Source organism: Pelodiscus sinensis, chromosome 7 (genome assembly GCF_049634645.1).
Source record: "Pelodiscus sinensis isolate JC-2024 chromosome 7, ASM4963464v1, whole genome shotgun sequence".
Lineage (NCBI taxonomy): Eukaryota > Metazoa > Chordata > Testudines > Trionychidae > Pelodiscus > Pelodiscus sinensis.
The window spans coordinates 49520043-49536972 of record NC_134717.1 but is presented as its reverse complement, the minus strand read 5'-3'; the positions used below and the strand labels follow the sequence as shown (position 1 = coordinate 49536972).

The following is a 16930-nucleotide window of genomic DNA, read 5'->3' as shown; positions in this document are numbered from 1 at the left end:
CACAGAGTTGGCATACGAGGAGAGCTGGCTTAAAAGCCAGTTCCCCACGTATATCGGCTCCCACCTGCCTGCCTCCGTGCTGCAGCCTCTGTCGTGTGTACTTGACTACATGTTGACATCCCTAATATATATGTAGAGATAGATTTGTGAAAAAATATACAGCTTTGTAGTTGAGTCTGTGTAGCAGGACCTTTGCACCCATTCTGAGTCCCTCAGCTTCCTTAGGGCTCCATGCAGGGAATAGTGTATACCCACATTGGTCCACTTGCAAAGCTGTGTGTTTGTCTGTGATGTATGTATGTCCATGGTTGTGGTTGGTTGGTTTTTTGTCATGGAAGAAATTAAAGCTGAATTATCCTCCAGCAACTAATCGAGCAGAAAAGCAGTATAAGTGCATGTCAGAATTTCCCCCAGCTCATGTCTGAATTGACACCTATTTCCACTCTTGTTTAGATTCTCCTACTCTGTTCACTGACACCAATGGGAAAGTGAAGCTTCCACTGGGAGCAGTAAATATAGAGTCTGCTTCAGCACGTAATATTAAGTGCCTGCTAAAGACAAAATTCAGACCGACTTCAATAGAAACAGGAGAAGGCTGTAAAATATTGCAACCTCTTTTTCATTAATAGGGTATTAATTTTTTTCTAATATTTAGTGTATTAAAATTTAAGTAACTTTTAATGTGGCTGTGTTGAAATAATCCAGTATTAAAAATACTAACATTTCTTTACATATTTTACGAATCCATGCCAGATTTCCCTATGGATTCTAATAATGGCAACTGTAGAGGCTCCGGCAACGGTGAGTACATTTTCATATATAACTGTTTAATAAATTATCTTATTTCAATTTTTTTAACATTTAGATAAGACCAGTGTTTAATGATGCATAGATTGTGCAATGTTGTCTCAATTTTTTGTATGGAATATATTTGCTATGAGAGTTACATATTCGATAATAAATTCATGGAGGGTGAAAGTTGGATGTAGATGGTGGGCAAGACTCTCTGCACACATGTGACTTTTACTTTTGGTACTTTTATAGGGTCTCATTCTGCTGTTTTTATCCAGGTAAAACTTCCTTCATTTCAAAGGACTTCACTGATTTCAGGGGAGGTCTTGGTTATGTTAGGATTGAGCCTTTATGGTATTTTCTACTTTGACAGTATCAGTCCATACTATAGAAATAGGATTTGGTTTGCTGTGCAAATTCTGCAACTAAGAAAGTTATCTTCATTCCAATCATTTTTTCACACAAGCTGGAAATTCAGTGTGCGAGGAACATTTGTAAGTTGGAATTATTGGCCTGAACAGGTGAATCACATATTATGTTACAGCATGCTAAGGCTACATTTCTCTTAACATTTTGGCACGGAACAGAAAAATCAACAGTACCACATATGTTAAACCCAGTGTATATTATTCAGAATGCATATCCCTAGTGAATCAGATTCCTTACAAATTATCTGATGCTTCTTTGTATGATGTAGAGTCCAATTCACTACAGTGTCGAGTTTTATGTTGGCACTCCTCCATTAATTTATTGGCGTGAAGCAATAGTGAATTGGGCCAAGTGTCTACAGCGCTCTGTCTTTTCAGTCCTTTAAACTGTAAAGCAAAGTGAAAGAATTTTCTTGTATAGTATATTTTTCTACTTGCAGTAGTCACAAGTACATGGAAATCAAACTAGGTGATCATGAAGGTCCCTTCTGACCTTAAAATCTCTGAGTCTGTTAGTTGTAAGGAAAACAGGAAATGAAGCTGGAAAAGTATTGTGGCCCATTTAACTTTTTAATGTTTTTCTTTGCTTCAGAAATGTCTGGAGTTTTAGCAAAGTTCTAAAAATAAGTTGTTGCTGTTCTTGTTGTTGTAAAGCATCTTATTTTTTTGATTGGTTCATTTAAATAAAATGGGGTTAATTTTAAGTGGGCTTCATTAAGAAAGGAAAGGAAATTTGTTTTATTTTATTTTACAAGTACATTATAAATTGCTGCAAATAATATTCGTGTGTAATTTTCTTATGTTAAGTTTAATTAAATCTACCAGCAATGAACGTTTGACATCACTCTGAAGGTTAGATGAGGTGTTCATAATGGTCTCTTCTGGCCTAAAAACCTGTGGGTGAAATACTGACCCCCCACTGAAGTTGAGAGAAACTCCCACTGACTTCAATAGGATCAGGATTTCACACTGTGAATCCATGAATTTTCATTCCACTGAGCCTCTCATTGTTTTGTTTTTGTGTCATGACTGCTTTAATGCCTTCAAGTTGACCACTATTCTTAGGTAATGCAAGGAAAAAAGAAAACTGAATTGCCCCATATGAATAGATATATTATGAAAAAACTGCCTGAGAATTAGCTCCTGGATTCTATTAGCATTTTTGCCAATAACTTGTTATTGGGCGCTGCTCAGATCACATTGACAAAAAGGTTCAGACTTGGGCACCTCAAGTTAGGCTTCTAAATCCTCATTTTACTAAGAGGTGCTAAATAACCACATCCTTCAGTGATAATCAGGCTGATTTAAGCATTCTGCATCTGGATTTAAGTGAATAAATGCAGGTGCCCAGATGTAAGAAATCTACTGTGAGCCAAGCAAAAATGGTCTTTGCAGAGTCCAAATGCCATTCTGTGCTTCACATTATGTTCTTTTAAGAGTAATTGCTACGTATGCTAGTTGTCTCTCACTGATTTGCATACTAGATAAGCTCATTTTATAAGATTTTTTTTGTTTTAAATAATGAGTCTTGTAAACTCATTGTGGGATCTGAGAGTCAAGCTATCTACTTTCCTTGTCATATTGTACCATCAATAATAACATATTTTGCTGGCCAAAAACTCTTCAGTGCCAATCCCATTGTCTTCATTGTAGTCATTTCCATTTAACTGCTTGGACTTTAAACAGTTTTATTGTGATGAGACAAGAAGAAATAGAGTCCAGCTTAAATTATTTTAGTTGTGTTGGCTCTGTTAGACTAACGGGAGTGAAAAGCAGTAAAAATACCTATTACTAAAGAAAGCAGATGTGATTCTGAATACACACAAGGAGCAACTCTGATGAATAAGATGTATATTTTTACAGACGCTTTTTTAGCGTAGAATCACGTTGTACTCAATATAGTATATTTTTTTCAGTTGACAAATGCAATCTAATCCTACCAGAAAAGAGTATTATTTTTTAATATTTTCTTTGTTTAGATATTCAGTAAAGCATCTTTTGTCTTTTCGCCATTGTAAATAGACTCTTTGTAAGTGGTAAGACAATAAAGTTTTTGAAAATCAGGACTGGACATTCTCTATGATTTCTAAAGGATATTGCAAATAGTTATGCGTATTGTTGCCTGTGAGTAATGTCAGCGTGTTAAATCTACTCAAAGCAACTCTTCTTATCCCTGGCAAAGTCAATTGGCAAAATCTTGCCTCCAAGTCTGCCTATAAATAATTTTTTCCTTTCTTGGCTAGAAACTACATTCTTGTCTATTTCATATGATGCTCTTAAAGTTCCTTAGAAGTTTCTCCAGGTTTTGTATTATTTCAGTGAAGCATTTGCCAGCATTGAATACTTGTATTGATCAGTAAAAAAACCAGCTTTTATGGGAGCAACATACTTTATATATTATACTATGTATTTGTAGAGGGACATTTTCAAAGGCACAAATAGCTCAATGGCCCCTAACTCCCACTGATTTTTTTCTTAAAGATTGAAAGTTTCATTGCATTCCTAATGGAAAAACTTAAAAAAAAAAACCCCAGTATTGCAGCATCTTTACGACTAACAAAACATGTAGATTGTATCATGAGCTTTTGTGGGCACAACCCAGTTCTTCAGATGAATGCTGAGAAGTGGGTTATGCTTACAAAAGCTAATGATACTATCTACACGTTTTGTTAGTCTTTAAGGTGCTGCTAGGCTCTTTGTTGTTTTTTAAGGTTTTCTAGTTATAGACTAACTTGACTACTCCCAGAAGCTTTTATTCCTAATGGAGTTAGAGATTTAGCTGCCATTTGGTTTCGAGTGTGTTAGGGGCTGGAGGAAAGGTGGGCAAGGGGCACTGTTAGTAATTACTAAAATATTTTCTTTGAAATAACACAGTTTCTGAGATTATTGGTTTAGGAGTGCTAACCTCTAGGTAACATTGCTATCAATTTCAATCACCTCCTGTTTTGCTAGAGTGGTGGAGTTCTGCAGAGAAAGGGAATTTTAAGGTATTGACACTGTGTGTTGTTAAGGTAGCTCTCCTGGACACAGGTCAGACTTTGTTTGGATTTGAAATGTGAAACTAGCATGAGTAAGGGTTACAGAACAGGCCCCTTTATGAGCACCTGTTTTGAGGCAGTTTACAAAATGAGCCATAATTTGGTGTAAGTGTACATGAATTCCCATGGGCTCAATGAAAGCCAAAAATTACTTCCCTTTTTCTGCCTTTTTATTTTAAAACAGTCACATGCAAAATAGCACTCCTATATATAGATTTTTTTAGGATGTGTTTTGAAATTCAGTAGAAACATTATTTTCTTCCTTTGAAATGTTCTTTTTTTTCCCTGTACACACTGTTTTCTGTTTTTCACTATAAGGATACATTTAAGCCAAAGTAAATGATAAACTGAGAGCTCAGTAAATAACACAATAGCCTGCTAGTTTTTTCAAAGCACAGAAGCCTTTGCTGGAAAATACAAGTTCAGTTTTTGAAACTCTTCTTTTCAGTTTGTATTGAAATATCTGAAATGGGCATGGTTGTTTTAGATCTTCGGTTTATATAAATCAGCTGTGTTGGGTTTTACTGTTTTAATATTGAAGAATCTATACACAATTTGGGAGGCACCTGGTTTCTGTTTCCAAGGCACCTGGTTTCTGTTTCCAATTTTACTAGTAATCTGCTCTGACTTATGTGCTACTTCAGCTAGAATGGCAAAACAGATCACTAACAGGATATGCCTATTTCTAGAACATGGTATTTCCACTAAGAGTACTGGTGCAGTTGTTGCTTTGTAGGATGTTCTTTATGAACTTCTGAATAGAAGTAGAATATTTTGTGTGCTTAGCAAACATAATGGGGGAGATTCTCTACTGGGCACAGGAGAGCTGGGAGAGGCCGGACAGGGCATGTGGGAGGGTGGGTAGGGCCGGCCTACAACATTTTGGCACCTGAGGCAGGGAGCTCAAATGACGCCCCCTCTTTTGGGCCAAAACTTTGAAAGGTCTCAATTCTGCCTTCTTCCTGTTCTACTCCTCTCATGATACTGCAGAGAGAATACATATGCACCAGCAGCAGACACAATTTTCTACACTCTGGGTCCTAGTGGTGCCCCCCCCCACACAGACACACATTCTGGCACCTGAGGCGGCCACCTCAATTCGCCTCATGGTAAGGCCAGCCCTGGGGGTAGGGGGGCAATTCATACCCATCAGGGTGCTGGCTCTGAGTGTGACTCTGAACATTATTGTAAATTTGGTCAGGATGGTGAATTTCTTGTCCTTACCCCAGCAAATGTCCACAGCAATCAGCTGCTCCGCTTTACCATATGTCCATAACTTCCATTACATACAAAATAATGAAGCAGCTTGATTTTTTTTTCCTGCAAAAATGGTCAGTAATTAACACTTCAGATAGCAACATTATGAGTACAGGCTCCAGACTGAGTTAGCAACCGATTTGAAATGAATGACATGTACCCACCTGAATTGTTGTTTCTAGCTGTTGGCAAACTCAGGCAGACACCGCTGCATTGGTTAAAACTTGGAATTACCTATGCATCCAAAAGGCATTATTATCTTCACCTTGATCATGAAAGGTTAGATTCTAGAGCACATTTTTTTTTGGCAAATTCATAAAGAAAGGCAATTATGTGGCACATATTCATTATGGTACACAGAATTCTGTATATTCTCTATGTGCTGAATCATTTCTTCCTCTGTGCTAGTTATCTAGAGAGGGGAGTGATTACAAAGACCCCTTCCTCAGGGTTCTTGCAAAATACCAGAGCCAGAGCAAAGCCTCAGAGGCGCGGGACCCCTCCGCCTCCCCGGCTTTGCTCCAGGTGTCCCTGGTCTGCTGGAGACGGTCCCCAGCAGACCAGGGGCACCCGGAGAAGCTTTTCTCGCCCCGGAGGTCGAGGTGGCGGGACCGCTGCGCTCTGGGCGGTCCCGCTGCCTGCGAGCTCCGGGGCGAGAAAGCCCCGTTCGTAAGTGCGGATCCGATGTAAGTCGGATCCGCGTAACTCGGGGACTGCCTGTATTTGTTATAGTCAGAACTCCACAATTATATTTAATACACGTTACAAATACTAATTTACTTTCCAAAGCCATCCCTTATTCTTTCCCAGAATGGAGTAGAAACTTAGGAACTACTCTCATTAAAGTCAGTCCAAAAACTCTTATTAGATATCTTGACCTTTCAGCAAGATTGGTAGATCAGAAGACTTACTCTTCCCTTGTGAAGGCTCCCTGGATATCTTTTGGGCCTCATATCACATGCCTACAGAACCAACCTTCTCAAGATTGAAACCAGAAGCATTCCAAGCTGGTAGGAAGTCACTTGACGCTAAGGCTATGTCTACATAACAGCGTTATTTTGGAATAACTAATGTTATTCCAAAATAACATAGTCTGCATCTACACTACAAGCAGTTATTTTGAGATAATGTCAAGATGGAGGACTTCTTATTCTGACTCTTGTAACCTTCATGGTCTGAGGAGTAAGGGAAGTCGGAGGAAGAGTGCTCTTTGTCAGACTTCCTGCTATGTAGACAGCACCAAAAGCCGAAATAAGCTATGTTGACTTAAGCTACGCAACTGACATAGCTCAACTTCTGTAGCTTATTTTGGCATTAGCCCTGCTGTGTAGCTCTCAGTTATCTCACATTTCTTAATGCTGTGCCTGGTTCTGAGACTAAAATCCAGGTAGCCTTGAGGCTTAAATGGATTAAGTCCCTAACAAATGTGATGGCCATGCCTATGCTTTCACACTCATCCTCTTCTATAGATCTGCCATAGGGAGTCTACAGCCTGCCCTGTTTTGCTTGTACAGTTATTCTGGGTTACACACAGTATAACTGAAAGCAGAATTTGGTCTGTGATTGATAGGAAATGCAGTTTCTGCAAAATATTTCATTTTTCTGTTGGGAAAATCAAAATGAAATTTCTTAATTTGAGTTAGTTTGTTGAACTAGCTGAAAGGAATTAAACATTAAACTGCATTTCCCTATTTTGGTGCATTGCCTCATGGGAGCTGTAGTGCCTGCCCCCATTCTCCCCTATAGCTCCCTTGCCAGACAACATCTCCCATGATACAATACAGTCTTCCCTCTGATCAGCTGAATGGTGAATCATGGAAGATCAGGGAAGCCAGGCCCATAAGGAGAATGTGGCCATCAGACTCCTGAACTACAGTTCCCATGAGGCAATATGCTGCAATAGGAAAATACTTTATAAAATTGAACAGGTTCAAAACAAAACATTCTGACATTTCCTCCTCCTCCTCCCCCATTTGTTGTCCTAAGTGGTGGTATTTCAACTATTTAGATTTGTGATGAAAACAAATGTTGAAGTATCAGAATTTCCTGCAGGTCAGAAATTTGATTTTCTTTTGGCTCCACTCTAATCTTTTTGTAAGTAGCCTTAAACCTACCTGATGTTCTGTTTCACTATCTTTTTGTGCAGAGGAGACTAATAATACCTTAAGTTTTTACTAGAACCTGGATATACATATAATTATTGCCATCTGATTTTTTTTTAAGACACATTGGGGAGGATGGCAGAGTTTGCCATTGAATCAATGCCTTGTTCTAAAGCAAACGTTTTCTGTGTTTTCAGAGCGTTGCAGATGCAAACCTATTAAAGCTACCCAGAAGACGTATCTTCGGAACAATTATAACTATGGTAAGGACAACTGCATGGCTACGTATTAAACCTTTCAGGTTTTCAGAAAACTAAAGTTATTGATAGACAGGAAAAAGTTCCACTACAATGAGGCATGTCCTAAGTTCCCACTCATTTGTATTATACTAGGAAAGCTCTGATTTATTGCATTGAGCAACTTTTAGCAGCAACTATAAAAAAGACAACATGAAGTAAAAAACTTGATTCACTCATGGAAGGATGAGGCAAGGCTGGATTAATATTTTATTATATTTGTTGCTTTTGAGATAAAAAATGTTCTGTGAATAATTTTTTTTAAAACAATATTTAAGCATTAACATACATTCCCAGGATGCATCATGGCATAATGCTGCTGTGTTTCATTGTAAATTCTAGTCAGGTATGTGATGTGCCACTTTATTGGCTCCAGGAGAATACTAAATGTTTATGTATTGAAAAGTGTTTTGAGTCTTAAATGTGTCTGGAGTGTTTGATCTCTCTATCTCTATCTGATTTCTAGCTCAAATTCACTTAGGTTACAAATAAAAAGTTTTATTAACTGTCATTCCTGCAAATTTCAATCTGAGATCTGACATTGAAGTTAGTTTTTTTTCCTTCTTCTGCATCATGGCTAGTAGTGAGGCTCCTGCAGGCTAAGCTATGTGGTCAGTACCCCATGGTGTCGAGCGTATGTCCTGAGCTGTCCGAATTTCCCTATTCTTTGAACATCCCCGGGTCATTTCTGTAGCCTTTATTCAAGCATGTCTTTCTTACACAAATAAACCTGATGAAGTCACCAAGATTTCTTGCATAAGTAAGGATTGCATATAGGAGTCAGAAATGCAGAATTGGGCAGTTGGGGTCTTAACTTGTTGACCTGTGATCTCTTACTCATCTGAGTAGCCAATATGAGTTTCACTGAAGTCGTGATATAGGGTTTACATGACCAGGCCATCGGTTTAAACAATAGAATGGTTTTCATTATGTTTTAAGTATATATGTATACAAATAGTATCCAGTAAGTCTGCAATAAAATTAATTATACTAAATGATATTAATGAACTTTTATAGTCAGTGAAAAGCAACAGGATTATGAGTTTCTGCCTCATTTAGCTGTTTTATATATGGTAGTGGGAGGTGTATTTGGGCAGTGTTTGTGGTGTGAATATTGTGCAGTGTATACTGCACCTGCCTGTGGCAGGGATTTAGTAAGCGATGGCATGTGACAGCTATAGCATGGAAGCTGTTTTGGGGAGAATGAAGATGAGTTACCACAGGCTCTCTTTATAGTGTTTTATGCCATTCCTCTCTTTCTTTAGAATTTAACAACCTCTGGAAACACATTATTAGAAGGAATGCCAAAGTGAAGTAGTCTTTTGTAGTAAAGTCTTAAGATATTTTAAGAAAGTGGATTTGTTTGGATAAAATTTTTCCTCTGGCGTTACGTAACACCTGTGCGCTGTTGAACAGTGGTGTTTAACTTAGCTGCAGTGCATGCTGAGCATGTCTGTGGGTGGAAAACCTATGTGAAAGAGAGGGAGGAGTGGGAATTGGTTAATGGATTTACATTACATCTCTTCTATGATGTCTTTTTTTTAAGATTAAGAATCTGAGGAATTTAGAAGTAAATGAAGGAAGATTCTAGTATTTGAAAACAACGCAAGATGTAGTATTCTTTGAGGATGGCCTCTGGATTTGCATGTGGTGCCAGCTTTTTGGTCACAATGAGAGACCTGAAAAACTGCTGCCCTTGGAAGGCAACTTTCCCCTACTATGCAGTTCATGGGAGAATGATAGGCTCAAAGCAGAAACAATTAGACAGGTCATCAGGTCAAGATCAGGAGCATTGGAGTTCATGGAAAACAGAGCAGATTGGTGCTGGGTCACTGGAGGAAGAAGCGAAAAGGAAAGGCCTTGACACCCAATAGAGATAATGATACACTAAAGCTTTCAAGTATAATCTCAATTTTGTGAAAGGCTGTGGATGACAAATTAAGAGTCTGCACTGGCCCTAGATAAGAAAGAAGTTGCTGTAGCATAAGATGAATGAACCAGCAGGAAACAGCATGAAGTACGAATTATACATTTAAAAGACAGAGGGGATAAAAGAAGGAGGCTAAAAGAAAAAGTCTAAAAAAATCACAGAGAAAGTAAGGTGAAAGGCCCTTTGCCAAATTACTCCCCGCATAGTGCTATTAGATAGATTGTGCTTACTCCCTTTTGCTATTAGATAGATGAGCTACCTGAAATGTATAGGTTACTTTTTGAAGAAGAGGAAGTGAATAAATTGGGAGAGAGAGGCGTTTGAGGGCAAAATCTAGATGGAGTTCAGTTGAGCTTTTGATAAAGAAGCACACAAAAGACTAATCCACCAGGTCACAACAGATGGCATGGAGATGACCTACATTATTTGCTGCTGCTAAACTGCACTTTGTTACTTTTCCCCAGTCATTCGAGCTAAAGTGAAGGAGGTGAAGACTAAATGTCACGATGTTACCGCAGTAGTTGAAGTAAAGGAGATACTAAAATCTTCCCTGGTGAATATTCCTAAGGACACTGTTAACCTTTACACAAACTCTGGCTGTCTGTGCCCCCCGCTCAATGCCAATGAAGAATACATTATAATGGGCTATGAAGATGAGGAACGCTCCAGGTAATTTATTGATTAATGTTCTTTAAAGAATTACTTTCTCTGTTCTAATTGTCCACTCATGAGACCTCATTTTGAAGCCATCATTGTTCCCTCTGAAGAAAACTGGGCAGGTTTTTATTCAGAACTCACGAGCCATACCCTTGAATTATCTGGACTTGCCGCTGCTGAATGCTGTGAAGTTCTCCCTTTAAGCAGATCTTGTTAGTGCTGTGTATATTGCTGTGTACAGTGTACACATGTCTTGATAACAAAATAACTGGCTTATCTGAAATGTATAGGTTGCTCTTGGTAGAAGGCTCCATAGCTGAGAAATGGAAGGATCGTCTTGGTAAAAAAGTAAAGGTAAGAAAATGTTTCATGACCTTTGTAATGCTTGACACCGGAAACAATGATCGTATCTCACCTTTAAGAAAAGAGAGAAAATATGTGAGGCCCAATTCTGTAGCCATTAAAATTAATGGATCAAATTTTGATTCCATTACACAAGGGTAAATCCGGATAACATAATTGGAATTAATGGAGTTACTCTAGATTTGTACAAGTACAGCAGTGATTGAAACCTGAATTGTTGATTTAAATCAGCAGGAGCATGAGTTAGATCTACAGCCAAATTCTGCTTTTAGATGCATACATGCAACTCTTACTTGGTTCAGTGGGAACCGTCTACACACAGCTAAGGGTAGAACATGGTGTTACAAACCTTATTCTTATCTCATTTACAGACTCGTGCATCTCAAATTTTAACATTTAAATATAGTTCTCATCTAAAATACAGTTCTCATCTAGATTGGTCTCTCTCCTAGCTGTAGGTCTTCTCTAAGGAAACATTCAACAAATGTGAGGTTGGAAAAAAACATGGGAGGAATACAAGTGTGCGAGTTCATATCTGAAAGAAAATAGAGAAATAGGGAGAAACTGAAGTGGACACAAAAATGACATATGTTTCACCATAATATCTTGTAATTCTTGTGATTGGGTAAGCTAGGCATCCACACAATCTTTGAGTCCTAAGCTTTATCACATGTAGGTGGCACCTGTTAGACCATAAAGGGTTTTAGTGACTTTGGTAGCATTACAAAGAATATCAGTTTACATGGAAAGCATTTCTCCAACATGTTGATTTGACATAAATGAGATTCCCTAGATCTTTTTTGCATGTGTGCGTCTCTCACTTTCTCTTTATTTGTTTCACATTTTAGTGATTGTTGCAGGGAAAATCCTATTTTCGGTAACAAATTCTGCATCTAGCTGACATCCATATTTCTTTTATAAGCCTGGGTGACCCATTTTAAATTCTTATCCTATCTGTTGGATCCTCCTCAGCTCCAGTGCCACAGATCATGTGATAACTGTTCTCTGGTACCACTTTATTCTGGTTGTCTGATTCTAGAGGTGTAACTTTCAGTTAATGACTACTGCTTGTTCCCTTATGCTGACTATGCTGTAGTATCGCTTGACTGATTTTCTGTTCTGGGTTCCTAAAAAGGCCCACAGGTAGATTTACTTATGCATTTAAATAAAAAAGAAAAGTAGGACACCTTTCTGCTTGTCATTGTATCGTGGTGTCTGCCAATTCATTTTCATGATGTTAATTATGATCTCTTAGGCAGACAGAAATTCTTGTGCTATCAGGTTCTTAGAAACACGAACACATACATACAAATTGTAGTTTAGAAACCCCTAAGAACTGGAAAAGATCCTTATTCTTTTTTTTCTAATAAAACCAGCAAATGAGAACCCTGCAAATAAATTATGTATGTCAGTAACTTTGTCCTTAGGCTGTAAAGCACAAGCATGACTTTGAATTCGATGAAGATAGTTTCATGAATAAACTTAAGCATAGGCTATTAAAATCTAATGTGCTTTATACAGTGGTGATTGATTGCTACTAGGGTTGTCGGTTAATCGCAGTTAACTCAAAGGTAATCGTGATTATTTGCAGTTTTAATTGCACTGTTCAACAATAGAATGTCAATTGAAATGTATTAAATATTTTGGATGTTTTTCTGTATTTTCAACTGTAGCACAGAATACAGTGCTCACTTTACATTATTTTTGTAACAAATATTTGAACTGTGAATGTGTTAAAGAAATAATATTTTTAAATATATCTAATACAAATACGGTAGTGTGATCTCTTTATTGTGAAAGTGCAACTTACAAATGTAGATTGTTACAGAATTACACTCAAAAACAAAACAATATAAAACAGTAGAGCTTATAAGTTCACTCAATCCTATTTCTTGTTCAGTTAGTTGCTCAGACAAACCAGTTTGGTTACATATGCAGGAGATAATGTTGCTCACTTCTTATTTACAGTGTCACCTGAAATTGAGAACAGGCATTTCCATGACACTTTATAGCCATCATTGCAAGGTATTTTATGTGCCAGATATGCTAAACATTTGGTATGCCCTTCGTGATTTGGCCACCATCCCAGAGGACATGTTTCTATGCTGATGATGCCCATTAAAAAATGTGTTAATTAAATTTGTAACTCTGCTCCTTGGGGAAGAATTGTATATCTACTCCTCTGTGTTTTAACCACACTGTTTCATATATTTCATGTAGTAGCACTCTCAGATCACCATATTAATTTTAAGAACACTTTCACTGCAGATTTAACAAAACACAAAAGAAGGTAACAATGTGAGATTTATAAAGATAGCTACAGCACTTGACCCAAAATTTAAGAATCTGAAGTGCCTCCCAAAATCTGAGGGACAAGGCATGGAACATGCTTTCAGTTGTCTTAAAAGAGCAACACTCTGATGTTGAAACTACAGAACCTGAACCACCACAAAAGGAAAAAATCAACCTTCTGCTGGTAGCATCTGACTCAGATGATGAAAATGAACAAGAATTAGGCTGCACTTCTTTCAGTTGCTATTGAGCAGAACCTGTCATCATCATGTACACATGTTCTCTGGAATGGTGATTTAAGTGTGAAGGGACATACACATCTTAAGTGCATCTGGCACATAAATATTTTGCAACATTGGCTACAGAAATGAGATTATTTATTAGTTTTCACTTTCAGGTGACATTGTAAACAAGAAGTGGGCAGCATTATTTCCTGCAAATGTAAACAAACTGTTTGTCTGAGTGGACAAGAAGTAGGACTGAGTGGACTTGTAAGCTCTAAAGTTTTACATTGTTTTATTTTTGAATACAGGTTTTTTTTCATAATTCTACATTTGTAAATTCAACTTTCATGATAAAGATTACGAGTACTTCAGTGCAATGGGAGAGCTGAAAAATACTACTTTTGTTATTTGCAGTGCAAATATTTGTAATAAAAATAAAGTGTGCCCTGTACACTTCATATTCTGTGGTGTAATTGCAATATAAAATATTTTAAAGGGTAGAAAACATCCAAAAATATTTGAATATATATGAATTAACTTTTAAAATCATTCAATTTTTGTAAAATAACTTTGTTAAAATCTGTGTCTTGGCCATAATCTATCCTGACATTCATAACTTAGGTCTGTGTGTAATGTTACTCATCCCCTCTGTAAATAACATGCTATGCATTTTAAGACATGATCCTTTGAGGTGCTGAGTAGTTGAGATGCCACACAGAGCCCTTCTAAAGTAAACAGACCTAGGGGTTTGTACAAATCAATTTGCAGAATCTTTGCCTTAGTAAGTAGATTTAAAATGGCACATCCCTGTCAAAAACAATTAAAGAAATAAGGTTTTAAGACGTATTGTCACTAGACCATGAAAGCATGAACTTGCTTTACCCTGCAATTTGTCGAGTTGATACTGTAATATTATGTAGGTACACATTTTAGGTAGCCACATTCCTGTCACCATGTTGTGCATTCTGGGGCAGAACTCTGTAAATCACATGCATTCACATTCTTTTATAAAGTCTTGGGCATTTTCTCTTTGGGAGGGGGGGAGCAATAATATTTTTTTAATAAATATTGCATTGCAGCATTTCAGTGCAATTTGTGAACTAGCTCTGTAAAAATGTCTGAATTTAGGATATTTTAAAAACATACAGATTTTTAGTTTTGTTAAATGTTTTCCTTCCATTATTTATTAGTTTTGTTTGCTTAAATTGTACAGCGCTGGGATCAGAAACTCCGTCATCCTGGAAAAGGCAAAAATGAACCTGGACAAAGTGATTCTGCCCAAAAGTCTGGCAAAAACAGTAATCCACGACAAACACGCAATTAAATATGAAAAGCTATGTAAAAATTCATGGACTATATATTAAGACTTGCATTGTTGGAGCAGCAAGGGACAAATTGCACTATTGCACGTTATATTCTATTGTTTACTACAAAATCATGTTGTAGCTAATTAGTTATTATTCCTCCTGTTTTCTGCCTTTTTTTAGGGTGGGGATGTAAACCCTGAAAAAATTATACATTTTTATCTCAGTAATAGCTGCAGAAAACTGCCCTTATGAGATGAAAAAGAGAGGAGGGCACGTTTACTGAAGTTAACAGACATGTTAGTTGTTTTATCAGTGGGGCCAGGTTGCCTAGAGAAAGCCTTACAGCACAGGAATGAAACCAGGACCTTACAAAAAAAAAGTGACTTTAACCCAGCTTCCCTGTTCCTGACCCCTTTTCTTACATGCTTGATCATGATTGCAGCAACTATATTTTTAATGTATAAGTTTTATTCTGAAATATAATGGCCATATATACACAAGTTAAGAATTATATGCACTTCTTGAAAAACAGTGAAGTAAAAAAAAATTAGGTTTAGCAGCAGAAAAGTGGTAAGGAAAATTTTGACTGGCTGAAAATCAGTTTAAATACTTTCTAACAACAACAACAAAAATACCTAATCAGCATTAAGGAAGGGGCTTGTGTTAAAGGATGCGTTCTAATCAGCACAAGCCTTCAATTTGCACAGTCTTAAATAAACCACTGTGTAAATTATTTTAAGTCTAACTTTCATCTTTCACAACAAAAACACTTCTTCTCAAATGCTTTAATCCTTGTGGGAAACATGATATAGTTCTGTTAACTCACAACATAATTTACAATATACTAACTCTCATAATGGCAGTTCCTTTCCCTCTTCCCCCTTCCAAATCGTAGGAGTAGACTGACTTACCAGGCCTGCTTCTCAGTATAGGTCTGCACTTTATCATTTTAAATGTATGTTGTTGTTCTTATTTCTGTGCCTACATAAACAGCAGTGTTTAATGCTCAGTAAAATATGTTTAATAAAAGAATTATAGTTATCAACAAAGACCTTATCCTGACTTTTGCACCAAATGCATATTTCTATTGCCAGTGATTTATTGTTGTCCACAGTGTATGCCAGCACAAAAAAATCCCCTTCATTTTCTTCCTTCGATAGAATTGTTTCACGGCGTCAGTGCCAACAATTTGAAATGATAGTTTTTTTAAAAATATGATGTAAGTAGAATACCAAGCTTCTGAGATATGGTGTACAGAAAATAAAATACTTATGATGCAAACTGTTACTGCATTTTCAGTTGGAAGTACTGAATTTCTTTTCCCAGGACACCCATATATCTTGGGATTGCTGTTGACACAGGAGTCCACAGGAAACAACACTAATTCTTAGGTAGTTCAGAACAAACATTTCTGATTTTAAATGCAAATAAAGCAGTGAAGAGAGAACACATTTAATAAAAGTTCATAATATTAATTTAACATTTTCATTGGTCAAGCTGAGAACTCTGTTATGCTAGAGACTGAACAGAGACACGGTTTTATGTTCTTTAAACACTGCAGATGGGAACTGGATGGCACAGGAGATTAGCAATGGGATGCCAGTAGAGCTGGGCAGGAAACAGTTGTGCCTTCCCTTGAATATTTGGTGAAAATTGGGAGAAAGTTGAAATCTCACAATATCTATGAGATGGGAAATCACTTCAGTTTGGATCAATTGAAATGTTTTAATTAGTGGGTATTTTTCAATGGAAATACTCAGAGTTTTTGTGTTGAAGTGCCAGATTTGAATACTATTAGAGTTGGTTGAAAAATGCCTCACCTCCCCACGCAAATTTTGGGCTACGTCTCTACTGCAGCCTTCTTCCGCAAAAGCTTATGCAAATGAAGCGCAGAGTAGAATATCGCCGTGCTTCGTTTGCATAATTAATTAGCAGCCGTTTTTGTGCAAGAGGCTTTTGTGCAAAATGGAGCTGTGCAGACAGCTCTTTTTTGTTCAAAAAACCCTCTTGTGCAAGAGCTGCTCTTCATCATTTTTTCAGGAAGAATGGTTCTTGCGCAAAAGAGGGGTTTTGTGCAAAAAGGAGCCATCTACACAGCTCCTTTTTGCACAAAAGCCCCTTGCGCAAAAACGGCTGCTAATTAATTATGCAAATGAAGCACTGTGATAGTCTACTCCCCGCGTCATTTACATAAGCTTTTGCGGAAGAAGGCTGCAGTCTAGACGTAGCCTTAGGCTACGTCTA

General features: G+C 37.3%; 1 protein-coding gene across 2 annotated transcripts in view; it reads left to right on the top strand.

The window, feature by feature from the left end:
* The window catches only part of FRZB (frizzled related protein), a 32534-nt gene extending 16550 nt beyond the window's left edge, over positions 1-15984 (top strand). The window contains exons 2-6 of one of the 2 annotated variants that reach the window (XM_006121709.3): positions 754-801; positions 7815-7880; positions 10308-10512; positions 10791-10854; positions 14593-15984. In XM_006121709.3, coding sequence (XP_006121771.2) covers positions 754-801; positions 7815-7880; positions 10308-10512; positions 10791-10854; positions 14593-14703 — 494 coding nt within the window. In that variant the 3' untranslated portion in view covers positions 14704-15984. The remainder of the gene's footprint in view (positions 1-753; positions 802-7814; positions 7881-10307; positions 10513-10790; positions 10855-14592) is intronic. The other variant, XM_075933758.1, reaches the window with a different exon arrangement.
* Positions 15985-16930: the final 946 nt, after the last annotated feature.